General features: G+C 39.2%; 1 protein-coding gene across 3 annotated transcripts in view; it reads right to left on the bottom strand.

Moving 5' to 3' along the window:
• Positions 1–16,167, bottom strand: part of GCC2 (GRIP and coiled-coil domain containing 2) — a 35,140-nt gene that overhangs the window by 14,517 nt on the left and 4,456 nt on the right. For all 3 annotated transcript variants that reach the window (XR_014082776.1, XR_014082777.1, XM_081592949.1), the window contains exons 5-11: positions 12,121–12,225; positions 8,659–11,133; positions 7,895–7,964; positions 5,682–5,782; positions 5,489–5,587; positions 1,141–1,260; positions 313–477 (exon numbers count right to left, since the gene is read on the bottom strand). Coding sequence is in view for 1 of the 3 variants with exons in the window: in XM_081592949.1 (XP_081449075.1) it covers positions 313–477; positions 1,141–1,260; positions 5,489–5,587; positions 5,682–5,782; positions 7,895–7,964; positions 8,659–11,133; positions 12,121–12,225 (3,135 nt within the window). In the remaining 2 variants the exon portion in view is untranslated. The remainder of the gene's footprint in view (positions 1–312; positions 478–1,140; positions 1,261–5,488; positions 5,588–5,681; positions 5,783–7,894; positions 7,965–8,658; positions 11,134–12,120; positions 12,226–16,167) is intronic.

Below are 16,167 nucleotides of genomic sequence, written 5' to 3'. Positions count from 1 at the left end.
GACCCCTAAGCCAACTAATGTTTAAAAAAAAAAGCATTCATAAGGGATTATAAAATAAATCTGACATATAAAGTAGAGTTTGGAAACCTTTCCATATGTAAAAAATAAACACCCAAAAACCATACTGTGGATTCTCAACTTCACAATTGGAATTAATTAACTTCAATTAATTAACTTTAATTCCACATTAAGGAATTAATAAACTTTGCTGATTTAACAAATGCTCCTCATTAGCAAGTCTTTCCTTCACTGAAGTACTGCAATAAAAATACCACTGTGTGAAATGAATTCACCCCACAGAACTGTTTTGACCTTTATTTTCTGTTCTTTTTGAAGTTTTTCAGCTTCCAGCTCTTTGTCTGCCATGGCCTTGGCTTTGTGGACTTCTAGAATCTGCACTTCCAATAAGCAGGCGTTAGACTGCAGTGTCTCGATACGGGCCAGGAAGTCTTCGTTATCTGAGGTTAATTTTTCACACTACAATGACAAACGATTCATTACTGTAAACACACAGAAAATACACACAGGAGAGGAAGAATAAAATGGAACATAATGAGAATACTGGCACAGTATAAAAAAATGAAGATTTCAGAATTGAGCCCACGAAATGAAAATGCAAAAATCAAGAGTAAGTTTAAAACACGGTCACTGTTGATGTTAATCTGGAAAACATTTCAAGAGACTAGGAGCACTAACAGAGGAAAAGGCAAAAAATGAAAAAAACAAAAACAAAAAACCTCAGGGGAGCTGAGATTACAGCCGTAAGTAAGACAGGATGGTTGCCAGTTTTTTGGTCATATTCTTCTCTCAACATTGGGAAAAAGAAAATAAAATTAAGTTTCTATGTACTAATTTTAACTTTTTGTGCAAAAAATATTAGAATTGAAATACACTTATCACAATTTTCACATATGGAAGTGAAAGTGTTAGTCACTCAGTCACGTCTGACTCTTTGTGACCCTATGGACTGTAGCCTGCCAGGCTCCTCTGTCCATGGGATTCTCCAGGCAAGAATATTGGAGTATGCCATTCCTTTCTTAGGGGGATCTTCCCAACCCAGGGATTGAACCTCGGTCTCCTGCATTGCAGGTAGATTCTTTACCATCTGAGTCACCATGAATTTATTCAAATTAAAGTTACCTGAAAAGTCAAATTCCTTAATTGTCTTGTAAGGTCTTCTACTTGATGCTCAAAGTTATTGGCACGTTCTTTCTCTGCATCCAACTGCTCTGACTGCTTATCATATTCTGATAAAAGATTCTTCAACAAAAGACAAAAGGACTTAACTTCAGGATATTATCATACACTGAACTCCTCAGACTGTGTGACTGGGCCATCTTAACACAAGCCTTAAGAGTTCATTCTGGAAGCCTGAAATATTTACCTAGATTCAACATTTGACAGACTACCCCATGGCATCATACAATAAAATTAGCATAATCTGGATGACTCTTAGTATGAGGTGGTCTCTTTAAGGAGAAGAGGATTTAAAACATATACAATGCAGCGTCTCAAAGTTATCTATCTGCTGCTGCTAAGTCGCTTCAGTCGTGTCCGACTCTGTGCGACCCCACAGACGGCAGCCCACCAGGCTCCGCCGTCCCTGGGATTCTCCAGGCAAGAATACTGGAGTGGGTTGCCATTTCCTTCTCCAGTGCATGAAAGGGAAAAGTGAAAGTGAAGTCGCTCAGTCGTGTCCAACTCTTAGCGACCCCATGGACTGTAGCCTACCAGGTTCCTCCATCCATGGGATTTTCCAGGCAAGAGTACTGCAGTGGGGTGCCATTGCCTTCTCCAGTTATCTATCTAGTCATCAAAAATAAACTTCTGAAATATGAACAACATTAAGGGGCAGGAGAAAAAGTTTACCCTTGTCACCTGTTACCTCCACCTACAGTCTTGCTGAGGACAGTCTCGGGCCTGGCCCAGGTGTAGCAGAGGTGCTCAAGGAATATGACAGGACCCCACACACCGTCTCATGCTCTGCAGCAAAACGTTCACGATTTTCCAAAGACCCTAAAACCGCATGACGTTTTCCTTTGATGTTCTTAGTCGGCCCTGCTCAGCAGAGAACCCCAGGACCGACCTCTGCGATCCACACCAGCCAGCGAGGACATCCTCCAATGTGCAGTGAGACTCAACTCTTCCCTGTAGCCTGTGTTTCCTCTCCCCTTTCTGATAAATCCTGTTTTCCCCTTGTTCCTGGTCAACTACTGACTGTTCTTCACAAAAATGCAGCCCTGTACAAAATAACTAACACATGTCTCTGGCTGTCCCTGAAAGTGGCCTCAAGGAAGCACAGCTGGGCTGTCCTGCATGGACTGTGCCTTTGGAATTGTGTCCAACATGACTGTTTCTGGCAACAGAGAGCTGACTCTACCTGTGGTCTGATTCTAGGCTCTTTGCTCCACTGCTGTCTGTTCATTCTTTCACCACCACCACTTGAAAATCCTGACTGCTACAGCTCCACACTAAGTCTCACAGTAGGGCAGGGCTAATCCTCCCATTCTGTTCTTCCCCAATACTGTGTTGCCCCTTTGAGGTCTGACCTGTATTATCTTTCTTCTTTCTAAAGAACTCTTAAATTTTTTTTTTTTTTGGCTGCACTGGGTCTTCTCTGCTTTGCAGGGCTTTTCTCTAGTTGTGGCATGGGGGCTACTCTTTCTTGCAGTACACAGGCTTCTATTGTTGCAAATCATGGTCTCTATGGGCAACGGACTCGGGAGTTGTGGAGCACGACAACTGCTTCTCAACAAGTGGAATCTTCTTGGACCAGGGATTGAACTCGTGTTCCCTCCACTGGCAGGCAGATTCTTATCTACCACACCACAGGGAAGTCCTAAAGAACTTCTTTTAACATTTATTGACAGGCACGTCTACTGGCAACAAACCCCCTCAATTTCTAAGAAACTCAATTGCTCCTTCACTTCTAATGCAAAGCATTCTAGGTTGGTGGGTTTTTTTCTGTCAACACCTTAAGCAATGCATTTTACGCTCTTCTCTTCTGTATGGCTCCTTGTAAGTTTGCTGTAATCCTCTATACATAAGGTGTTTTTTTCCTGTGGCTTCTTTCAGGACTTTCATCTTTGATTTTCTGTAATCTGAAAATGACATGCCACGGTGCACCTCTTCTGGTTGTGCTATGTGTGGTGTTCTCTGAACTTCCTTCCTGGATCTGTAACGTGGCATCTGACATTAAACTGGGTAATCAGTCATCCCTGTTCCAAGTATTTCCGTGTTCCTTTCTCTCTCTTCTCCTATGGCATTCATATTGAACACATGCTATACATTTGTAGTTGCCCCACAGTTCTTGGATGTTCTACATTTTTCCCCCCCTGGCCTTCTGAAATATATAATTTAAAGAAGTAAATTGGTATACTTGGTCTACCTTTACAGGAAAATAGATTATATAGTTCTCAAAATGTAAAGAAGCAAGCTCCTAATGACTCATAAAAGATAGATAACCCCATATATAAATTTCAAATAAGCATTTTTTAAAAATGAATGAGATATCTTTATATGTTAAGGATACCAATCCCTTGTCATATTTTCATTTGTTAGTTTTATCTAGTTCAGTCTCTTTTCCCTTGTAACTTAAGTTTAGAAAAGTATTTTGCATCTAGAGATCATACGATCAAGTATTTTATTCTAATTTTAAAAAATCACTTTCATTTTTGACGAAACCTCAGAATTCATTTTGGAGAGTGGAACTGGATTTTCCTGAAGCAGTTTTCTGATTCCTCCTTTCCTGGTTTCTCTGTTTTCAGGTTTCATTGGGGCAGCACGGTTTATTTACTTGCTGGAAGAAGACATCTGGAACCAAATGCTTGAACCTAACCCCCACTCCACTGGCTTCTTGCTCTGTGACCTGACTCCTCGCTGGTAAACCAGCAACGTTAATAACATGCTTATCTCACACACACATCATGAGTGAGAGGACATGTCAAGCACTGAGAAGACTGCCTGACCTGCAGTGCTTGTCGTTACACAGAAGTCACCCCACCCACCTTAACTTTCCTACACACTATTTCCTTGTCTGTCTGCTCTTACTGCCACTGAGACTAATGGCCAGGTGGGCAGAAACTCCACCTACCTGGTTGACCACCGTCTCCCTAGTACTCAGGCTCAGCCTGGCTGTAGAAATATTCGAATGTATAAAGAAACAAAATGGCATGTTCTTATGTTTTATTTTTACATTTTCCTATAATAGTGTCTCATGTTATTTAGGCTGATGAGCAATAATACCTCCAAATAGTGTTTTCACTTTTGTGGTAGACATGTCTAACTTTCACATTTATTCCCTTGGCCAGAGGACTGTAACAGTAGCCATCTTTGTTTGTTACTGATTTTATTAGGAAATCCCAAACAGAAATGGTAGTTTTAAAAGACAATACCTTAAAGGCATATTTAAAGCCTCGCCACTTAAAACCTTGACACTAGCATGACACATTACACACACATACACAGACACACACAAATAGCGAAAACCTTTACTAAAACATACAAGGTGACTATGTTATGGACAAGAGGTTTCATTATCAGAGAAATGCAAATCAAAACTACAACGAAGTACCATCTCACATCAGTCAGAATGGCTGCTATCAAAAAGTCTACAAACAATAAATGCTGGAGAGGGTGTGGAGAAAAGGGAACCCTCTTATACTGTTGGGAATGCAAACTAGTACAGCCACTATGGAGAACAGGGTGGAGATTCCTTAAAAAACTGGAAATAGAACTGCCATACGACCCAGGAATCCCACTGCTGGGCATACACACCGAGGAAACCAAAATTGAAAGAGACACATGTACCCCAATGTTCATCGCAGCACTGTTTATAACAGCCAGGACATGGAAGCAACCTAGATGTCCACCGGCAGACGAATGGATAAGAAAGCTGTGGTACATATACACAATAGAATGTTACTCAGCCATTAAAAAGAATGCATTTAAGTCAGTTCTAATGAGGTGGATGAAACTGGAGCCTATTATACAAAGTGAAGTTAAGTCAGAAAGAAAAACACCAATACAGTATACTAACGCATATATATGGCATTTAGAAAGATGGTAACGATGACCCTATATGCGAGACAGCAAAAGAGACACAGATGTAAAGAACAGGCTTTTGGACTCTGTAGGAGAAGACAAGGGTGGGATGATTTGAGAGAATAGCATTGAAACATGTATATTATCATATTTGAAACAGATCGCCACTCCAGGTTTGATGCACGAGACAGGGTGCTCAGGGCTAGTGCACTGGGATGACCCTGAGGGATGGGATGACGGGGGGTGTGGGAAGGGGGTTCAGGATGGGGAACACGTGTACACCCATGGCTGATTCATGTCAATGTATGGCAAAAACCACTACAATATTGCAAAGTAATTAGCCTCCAATTAAAATAAATTAATTTAAAGAAAGTTTTATATTTCAAGTACATTTCTTAACTTAGAAATTACAAATATAACTTGTTATTAATATAACTATTTTTACCTTATAGTTTTCAGCTCCTTGAATGAGATCTCCCATGGAAGCAGACAACTGATTCCTTTCTGAGCGAACAGATTCAAGTTCTTCCTGGAGCATCTGGGCCTATTTTAAATATATGATAGCTTTTTAATGCACAGAAAAACTGGATTTTCTAAAAGGTAAGGTTCACAAATCTTGCAGTTTTACATCAACTTACTTCTTTTCTGCTAGAATCTAGCTCTTTCTTTGCTTTCACAGCAACTAGTTTTAACTTATTTATTTTCTCCTCTTTCTCTTTGGCTTCTTTTTCCAGGTATCCTAAAAACATAAAATGAAAGAATTATACATAAACTCAAATGAAAACTAGGGAAAAATACTAGAATTATTTATTTTAGTCCTAGAAATGGAAATTTAGTACACAAAATATGCAATTTGAAATTAAAATAAATAGCAAAGTATCTATTTTTAAGTAAAAGCTTAATTATGCATTTTCTAAGCAACGCAAACAATGAACAGAATTCTTATTTTCTTCAGTCTTCCAGTACAGCCCATCTCTTCCGTGTCCATACATGGAGAGGCCATCCGGACCCCTGAACAGCAGAGGACCTCCTGGAAATGCAGGTATGCTGGGCTCCTTGGTGGTGACGGCCAATCAGGTTGAAGCAGAGATGTCAGACGCTCCTCACCGTTCATGATCCACAGGTGCCTCTGGTGGGTGGGTCTGATTTTTCCAGCTGGACTTCAGTGTGTCCAGTGTGACTCTCCCTTAACCTCTCTGGCCGTCTCCCCGATGTAAACTCCATTCTCCAGATCTTACTTCTTGTGTCTCTGATGACTTCAGTCATGATCTGGACTTCTGCACTTGCTGATTCATTGAGTTGTACCTTTCTTCACCACTGCCTTCCTCGGCTGTGACAGGGGCACCGTCTGTGTGTGTAACACAGGCCAACTCTTCCACTTCTGTGTCTCATCCCACACCCCCTCACCTACTCGGGCCATCTGCACAATTCTCCCCTCTCTTGTGCAGCAAAACCCACTCTCTAACGGATTCACCCCAACAGTTGACAACATGCAACAACAGAAATGCCACCAAGTGCTTAAGGTCAGAAACAAAGAGTGGAAGCAGCCAAGGAGGGGAGGGGAGGGTCATGAGAGGGCAGGTGAGACCTCATTCATTCTCTCTCTCACACACACATACACAAACCCACACCACCCCTCTGGACTCTGTCACATTTCTTCCTTCTGAGCATGGTCTATGTCTGTTCTCTCATTTCTCTCCCCCATTTTCCCCTTGAATCCACTCCAGTCAGGCTCTTGCATACCATGGCAACTGTTATCAAGTTACCAATGACCTTGATGCTGCTTAGCTCAGGCTGGGCCTGACTACTAAAGCGGCCTTTCTTCCTTCCTCAACACTTCCTCCAAATGCACTTCACCGGTCTTAGCTTCCAAGACATCTTACGCTCTGGGTATTTCTAACCCTCCAGCTATTTCTTTTCACTCTTTTGCCGTTTCTATCTTTCTGACTTTTACTCGACAGAGAACTGTTTCTGGCCCTCGTCTTTCTTCTACACTCACTTCCTTGGTGATCTCCACCTCACGGGTTCTAATGCTAAAGGTGCAGAGAACAGTGTCTTACCTGGTCAGCCCTCTCCCAGTCACCCCGACCATTCCAACTGTCCATCACAGAAGACTGTGGGTCACTCCAGATTGTTCCCACTACTTCCGCAACAATTGGGCATTAAAATGAGGAATTACGGGTACTCACACAACCCCATCTTGAAATGTTACTCTGAGGCCTAAGCAGGAATGATGAAGCCGGACTTCTCCAGACATCACCCCAGCCCTGTTGGGAGCGGCCTCTCCCACTCTAGAACCTCCCAGGAGGCCCCCAGATGTCAGCAGTGTGAACATACCAGCACCTGCCATCTCCTCCTGCTACAGCATCCTCCTTCTTGGGTCACATTACTCACTCTTTAAGACAAGGACAGCCTGTCCTGTGATGTTTCTCCCAACTCAACAAGCACTTAATCACATCTTCCTGCACTGCCACCAGCAGACCTCGTTCACACCACAAACTCTGGGAGGGACAGCCCTCTCTTGCCGTGCATTCTTGAAGACACAGACTGCATCTTAGCCACCTTCCTATCACCACTGCCCAGGTAAGCTGGGCTTTCAAGCCAAGTTTGCTAAATGAATGAAAAACCCCAAAACAATCATGGCACTTTTTATAAAAGCAATCACAACAGTCCTCTGGATGAAACATCAGAAAGTGAGAGTTTTGCAAGTGAAGGCGAGCAGAAGGCAGAGGCCATCGGAAGAAGAGTGATACTATGCTTTTAACACCTCATTAACTGGCGAGAGAACCTCCCACTCTGTTCTAAGAATCTGTTCAATTAACTGAAACAACACATGCAAAACCATAGTTACCTATTTTTTCTTCAAACTCTTTTACTGAAGGTTGATCACTTTCTACAGAAGGTGATTTCTTGAAGGAATCCTAGATTTTATAGGAAAAACAAAGACAATCACTGCATTCCCCATGATGAACTGGCCGTTGTGCTAAGCATGAAAAAAAATATTATTAAAGAGAATTCATAGAGAGCAATCACCTGAACAGACTTTCTCTTCCCTTCAGAGACCCAGTAATTCTGATCTTATCATGCACGTAGCATTTACTATTAAAAACAATAGCAGCCAAGCCCAAGATGACCCACCCAACGGCTATCAAATACATGATGTAATAAGGAAGAGATTAAATGATGACCATAGTTTATCCTGCCACAATCTTGGGAGGAAAATCTGAAGTTTTGGCTAAAATGAAATATTGCTTTAGCCTATTGTTTTGCTTAATAGTGTGCTTTAAGGTAATATGTGTATCACACAAGGATAAAATTAAAGTTTTTTCACATTTAGTTGTAGTTTTGCTGGTAACTACTTTTGACCAACATTTAACCCCCTGGCCACTTAATCTTATGTAAAATCAAGATTCCAAAATGATCTAAAACCAACAGTAATCAGTATGATTAAGTGTGATGTGAATACGTTTAATGTACTTTTAAAAAATTTGCATTTGAGCTTAAGTGCTAAAAATTTACTTTGACTTCAAAGTGCAAAAATACTAATATTTATATTGTCTAGAGCTTGTGACTAGAACTAAGAATTTACTTAAATAAAATTCACATTAATATTACCTTTAATGATATTAACTCTGCTTTCACATCTTGCAATTCACATTCTTTCTGTTCCAATAATAGCCTTAGGGTTTCAAGTTCTTTTATAAAATTTTTTTCTTTTTCATGATGATTTTCATTTTCTCTACACAATTTTTGAGATACTTCTTCAACCTGAATTAGGAGACTCTGATTTTCAAACCTTGTTTGTTCACTAGCATTCTTCATCTCCAGAAGGTCAGACTGCAGGGCCTCCTTTTCCAAGACGGCTTCTTCTAACTCTTTCCTTAGGACAACCTTCTCTTGCTCGTAATCTCTTAGTAAAGACCTAAGTTCCTCACACTGAACCATCTTCTCTTCTTGAAGGAGCTTAATCTCTTTTTCTAACTCTACTACCCTTTTATCATACTGAAAAGCCAAGTTGTGTTTTTCTTCATTCATTTTATCTAAGGATTCACCTATGGCTTGTAGGACGTTTACAACATCCTGTTCTTCCCTTTCTTGTGAAACCTTTGACTCCATCTGTTTGAGAAAACCACACAACTGAGCTTTGACAACCAACTTCTGAACTTGCTCGTCTTCCAACAGTTTATTCAAATTATCCCTTTCTCTGACAGCTAACAGAAGTTTCTCTTCTAATTCAGAGATCTGCTCCTGAAGTGTAACATCTCCTTCTTTTTGAGACAGGAGGGCTTCCAGATCCCTGCTCAGCAGGTTCTTTTCTGAACTCAGTCTGCTATTTTCTTCACGAAGAGACCTCACTTCCAACGACGTGGCTTCCTGGTCTTCAGAGAGAGTTTTCAACTGAGCCGCAAGCTTTTCCAGTTTTTGGTTCTTTTCATCCTTTTCTTTTAAAGTTTCTTCTAGTCCTGCTGTTAATTCATTCACCTTCTGTTCTAGTTCACTGTTGTACTGGGCAGTCTGATCCACTTTTTTCCTAAGTTCTACAGTCAACCTTTCTTCCCTTTCAAATTTTTTGTGGAGATTATCCATCTCTTCATGAGAACTTTTCATCTTACTTATAAAATCATATTTTTCCTCAGTAAGAGAACTTATCTTTGCTTCAAATTCTTGTAACATGGTATCTCTCTGACTGAGACTAACTAGATACAGTTCATTCTTCTCTTGAAGGTTCTTTATGGTATTTTCAAGTTCTGGTACACATCCCTGCTGTGACAATAAGTTATCATTTTCTCTCTGGAGACAATTCACAGTTTCAAGAAGAGCATCTTTTTCATTAAATGAAGTTTGGAGCTTCTGCTGAAGTTCATTAATATTAAATGCTTGTTGCTGCTTCATTGATTCAAACTCTTGACTTATTTTTTCAGCAGATTCCCCCAGCTCTGCCTGTAAAATTTCCATAATCTCTCGTAAACCCTCGTAGTTTAACATTGCTTCTTGTTTTTCTTGTTGTAGGTTTTCACACTGTTCCTTAAGACCCTGTATTTCAAACATTAATGTTAACTTTTCTTTTTCTGAATCTGACAAAAATGTCTCATTTAGTTCTGATATTTCTTTTTGATGCTGTTTCTTCAGACTCTGTACTTCCTTGTTATGTTGCTCTATGGTGCAGCAAAACTGTTTATTTCCATCTTCCAGCTCAGATTTTAATTTCTCGATTATATACCCCTGTTCTTCTTTAGCTAGTAATAATTCATTAATTTTAAACTCTAAATCTTCCCGTTCATGAAAAAACTCATCCTTTATATGTTGAGCATCAATTTCAAGTTTTAATTTTAAGTTATTCATGTAAGTTAATTCGTCTTTTAAGATGCTATGTTGAGACTCCAGTTCTTTTAGGGCATTTTCTAAGTGTCTAACTTTTTTATCTACTGCTTGTTCTACAAGAGAATCTTCCTTTAAGAGCAAAGAGCACAGCTGATTTTCTTGGTTTGCACCTGAAGCTTTCCCTTCGTTTTCTAATTCACATTTATACTTCTCCTGAATGTTCACCTCACCTGCCTCACACTTTTTGACTAAATTATCCTTTAGCTGGATCAAATAATTTACTTCTGCTTCGTGTTCTTTAGCAGATGTTTCAATTTGGCACATCAATTCTTTTACCTCTTCTTGGTGTGCAGATTTCACCTGTACAAGTTCTTCTTGCAAACTATTAATATCTTTTTGGTACTGCTGACAATTAGCCTCAATCACTCCTCGGAGATGAGTAATTTCTTGCTCCTTTTCATTTGTGGCAGTTTCTAACTGCTTTTGCAGACATAAAATTTGATCCTCAAAGGCTGGCTTAATTTTCTGAATCTCTTCTTGCAGCTTTTTAACATTATCTTCAGAATCACTCTGAAATCTGAGCTGTTCTAAAAGGTCGAATTGTTTTTTTGCTGCTTCTTCCACTTCCTTTTGCCAATCAGCTTTATCGTTACTGTATTTGCAATGTACTGTTGTTAATTCATTTCTCAAATTTTCTATTTCTTTCCCATAGCTTCTTTGTGATTGTTCCAACTCTTTCTGCACATCTTCCAACTTAGTTACAGAATCCTATAAACATAAGCACACAAAAATTGTTTAAGACAAAATCCCTGCCCTCAGGGAAAATATGAGACACAGTCTCATAAAGAGGAAACAAGTAGCAATGTACACAGAGATTATAAATATGATCCTGAGATTCCATAAATTCGGCTTAGAAGCTCTGACCACCTTAAGAATGATAATGATACCCAGCAGTAGTACTAATGTCTTACTCAAAGCAAGGAAATCTCTGAGTTTAATTTTGTTTTAAATGGTAATAAATTACATAAGTTCTATTAAGTTACAGGCTTTAATGAACATCTCCTGAATAGAGTGATTAAGTTTTCAGGAGAAAAGTAGTGCAGACCCAGTGGCAGGCAAGTATCCTAGAACTCAACCAGCAACAGTATGTCAGACAATCAACATTTAAATTGGTAGTTTCTCATAAAACAGATATTTCATAAAATAGGTATTTTTACCATTTTATTAAAAAATAATACTACAGCTAAAAAGATTAAACAATGAACAGATAAATGTTAGCTGTATCTCTCTGTGTAGCTCAGTGATTTCAGTTATCCTTCTTTTAAAATATCAGTCTGTTTCCTTATCTGCAGATATTATAGTTAAAATAAGATGAGACGCTTTTTTTTCTTACTATTTTTTTAGTTTTATTTATATTAATTTATTTTTGGCTGTGCTGGGTCTTCATTGCTGCTCAGGCTTTCCTCTAATTGTGGTGAGCAGGGGCTGCTCGTTGTAGTGGCTTCTCCTGTTGCACAGCTTGGTCTCTAAGGCACGTGGGCTCAGTACAAGTGGTGCACTGGCTTATTTGCTCTGTGGCATGTGGGATCTTCCTGGGTCAGGGATTGAACCTGTGTCTCCTGCATTGGCAGGCAGATTCTTTACCACTGAGCCACCAGGGAAGTCCAATGAGATGCTTTTTAAGATCTTGGTTCTAAAATGTACAACTATATAAGTTAATTAAAAAAAAAATCAAAAAATAAAATCCTGTCTTACCTCAACCTCTTGCTTCATTTTAATATTTTCCTTCTTCAGAGAAACACAGTGTTGCTCAGTCTCTGCTTTTTCCAAAAGAACAGCATCCAGACGTTCAGTTAAGGCCTGTTTTGGAACAGGACAATTTGTTTGAGGTTAAAAACAGTGGATTGACTTTACCCATAATTATCTCCTCACCTCTCCAAACCATGCTAAAGTAAGAATACGAAAACCACGGCAGAATATTTAAAAAGCTCTACACAAGAACCAAGAGAAAAGGAGAAAAGACATGCAGATATGAGAAATTTCAATACAACTTTGGAAAACTGACAGTGGAGGAGATGGAGGACTAAGTGTATCAGAAAGAAGCAGCAAGCTAGAACCTAAGGGCTCACATGGAGAAACATACAAGAAGCTGGCAAACACTCACTAGAAAACCAAAAGCTCAGGAATGGAGGCACCAGATACCGCTGAGGCAGGTACAGGAAGTAGGTTCTAGTTGGGACTGACAGTCTTGATCAGGAGTTCTTAGAACAATGGGCAAGCAAACCCCCAGTGTCCCTCTGCCCCCAGAAAAGGTTCATACCCTGCAGAGATGAAATAGGAGAGGAACTCAATGAAGTGGAAACCAGAACAAGCCAAGAGTCAGTTTCTTGAAAACAAAGCTAACAAAGCAGACCTCTTATGAGACTGATCAAGAGAAAATGGAAGTCACAAACATAATGAACAGAAAGGGAACCTATCTATATATAAACTACAAATTAAATAGTTAAGAAGAATATTATGATCAATTATTAACCTGCCAATGATACCAAAAAGTAAAACGGTATGGATAAAAATTCCTAGAAAAATGTAACTCTCACACACACAAATATCAATACTGTACCTACTTAAAAATTAAACTAGAGGTTTAAAATGGTCTACCAAAGACACAGGAGGAAAAGAGAGCTTCGCAGGTGAGTTCTATCAAGTTTTCAAACAACAGATTATCCCAATTACATATGAGTTTCTTCAGAGAAAATACAAAGCAAGAAGAATTCTCAAGCTATTCTCACAACTGGCATAACTTGGTAACAATATCCAAGGACTTTACAATACAAGAAAATCATGGACCCATTTCACTGTGAATTTAGTCAAACCTAAACCTTAAAACCTAGATAAAATCCTAAACAACAGTAATCAACTATCACCCTAGAACTGCCTCTGAACTTCTGAATGTAAAACAATAAAAACAAAAATATAAAAACAAAGCAGATGTAGAAAAAATTAAGAGTTCTATATCAAGTTATAAACACTATTTATAAACATGAGAGTAGAATACAGCCACTTTTCAATACAAGATGATAACAATCTTCCTCCTATGCCTCTGTTCTCAGGAACTTAAAGAACATGGTCTACAGAACGAGAAGGTTAACCAAGAAAGTAAACGACATTGCACCCAGCAAGTAGGGTGGAGGTGCGGGGCTGAAGTGGAAAGCAGGATAGATATTCACTGGGTCATGGCACGAAGCTGGCTCCAGGAAAACCATGGTAGACCTAGAGACAGTCAGACCAAATGGGCACAGGACAGAAGGCTTGAGGAGGCAGGTGTCCAGGAAAAAGTATATAAACGATTATTTGATCTGTTTAACCATTTGGAAAGTAGGTGTCATTGTGAAAGATAGCTAAATTTTCATCAGCTATAACAGGAAGTTAATAGCTAAATGTCTCACCATGGAATAAATCAAAGACTAGCAGGATAAACGTATCATTTAGAAACATAATTTCCATAAACTATTTAGTATTATAGTTATTAGTTGTTAGCACTATTTCTAAATCATGTGCATACATTACTTTGTCAAAACAACTTTAGTTTTAAAACTAGTCTCTTTCACACTAATAGTATTGCAATGTAAACTTTTTGATAAATTATCAGGGGAAGCCTGAAAACAATAATTTTAGGAGATATACAGAGGGCATTATCTGAAAACAGCTATAAATATCCTTAGAGATCAGAGGCACAAAATGGACAGTCATCTCGCAGGAAATACAAATTTGATTCCAGCAACTAGAAAACAAGAGGGATATGTACAAGAAACTTCACATCCTAACTTGCAATCTTTCCCTTCCTTATGCATTTGGAAGCAGCATATAAGCTCACTGTAATACCACACACCTCTAAGTTTGACATGGAAAATAAGGATTTTTATTCTTTTTTTAAAAAAGTCAAATATGACAGGTTTGAAATACAGCTTAAGGTGTATTTCTATGCACTAGAAGATGACTATCACAAATTTAATAATTGAAACTTGTAAAAATGTTAGTGAAAGTGTTAATTATTCAGTTGTGTGTGTCTCTTTGTGACCACATGGACTGTAGCCTGTCAGGCTCCTCTGTCCATGGAATCCTCCAGGTAAGAGTACTGGAGTGAGTTGCCATTTGCTTCTCCAGGGGATTTTCCCAACCCAGGAAATGAACCCAGGTATCCTGTATCTCCGGCATTGGCAGGTGGGTTTTTTATCACTAGCGCCACCTGGGAAGCCCCCCCAAAAGCCATACATCTTTATGAAGAACAGAAAACTTTGCATTCAAAGTCATGTTTTTGCAGTGTACTTTCTCCCAATGAAGGAATAAAACATAGCAGGAAAGTCTATTCCCTTTCTCAGATGTGTAGATGATGTATTATACTGCAATGTGTGATTTTTCTAAAACAGAAAATTCAAAGCAGCTGATTAACTGATGCTCAAGCTCCTCCAATCACTCTGCAGTGTAATCTTCTCATTAGGACTGGAAATCAAAAGATTTCATTCTCATTTAATTTTCAGTTCAGTTGCTCAGTTGTGTCTGACTCTTTGTGACCTCATGGACTGCAGCATGCCAGGCTACCCTGTCCATCACCAGCTCCCAGAGCTTACTCAAACTCATGTCCATCAAGTCGGTGATGCCATCCAATTATCTCATCCGCTGTTGTCCCTTCCTCCTCCTGCCTTCAATCTTTCCCAGCATCAGGGTCTAAGGAGGCAGTTCTTCAAATCAGACAGCCAAAGTACTGGAGCTTCAGCATCAGTCCTTCCAGTGAATATTCAGGACTAATTTCCTTTAGCATTGACTGGTTGGATCTCCTTGCAGTCCAAGGGACTCTCAAGAGTCTTCTCCAACACCACAGTTCAAAAGCGTCAATTATTCGGCACTCAGCTTTCTTTATGGCCCAACTCTTACACCCTTACATGACTACTGGAAAAACCATAGCTTTGACTAAACAGACCTTTGTCAGCAAAGTGATGGCTCTGCTTTTTAATATGCTGTCTAGGTTGGTCATAGCTTTTCTTCCAAGGAGCAAAAGTGTTTTAATTTCATGGCTGCAATCACCATCTGCAGTGATCGTGGAGCCCAAGAAAATAAAGTCTATCACTGTTTCCCCATCTATTTGCCATGAAGTGATGGGACCAGATGCCATGATCTTTGTTTTTTGAATGCTGAGTGTTAAGCCAACTTTTTCACTGTCCTCTTTCACTTTCATCAAGAGGCTTTTCAGTTCCTCTTCACTTTCTGCCTAAGGGTGGTGTCATCTGCATATCTGACGTTACTGATATTTCTCCAGGCAATCTTGATTTAATTTTACCAAATTTTTACTTTCTGAGACTTGAGTGGTCAGGGTAACATGCTTTAGTATTAAATTAATAACCTGAAAGGTAAACTTAGCTAACTTAAGAGAAATTTTTTACCCTCATTTTTAAGAGTAGTTTTGACAGAACAGAATACATGAACAAGGAGGAAACAAGGGACACATATTTAATATTTAAATATTTTGAAATGTAAGTGTATGGAAACTATTTTAAAGGCTAAGAGTTCACTGACACAATGGCATCTGCAAAGTTCTTTTCAGATACAGAAACCTGCTTTCTAGTGTGTGGGTGAGCATGTATGTATATATGCATACACATGTGCATACAATATCCCCTACAAATAATATACGGTAATAATAAAATCACTGAGTACTTATGTGACAGATCCAGCTCTCAGCACTGTGTGTACTGACTCTAGGAAAGCAGGTCTTGTTATTCATTATTCTCTCTAGTCTCCAGAGGA

This window comes from Giraffa tippelskirchi, chromosome 4 (assembly GCF_054371585.1).
Source record: "Giraffa tippelskirchi isolate mGirTip1 chromosome 4, T2T-mGirTip1v1.2.pri, whole genome shotgun sequence".
In the NCBI taxonomy this organism is placed as follows: Eukaryota; Metazoa; Chordata; class Mammalia; order Artiodactyla; family Giraffidae; genus Giraffa; species Giraffa tippelskirchi.
This window is presented reverse-complemented; position numbering and strand designations above follow the sequence as displayed.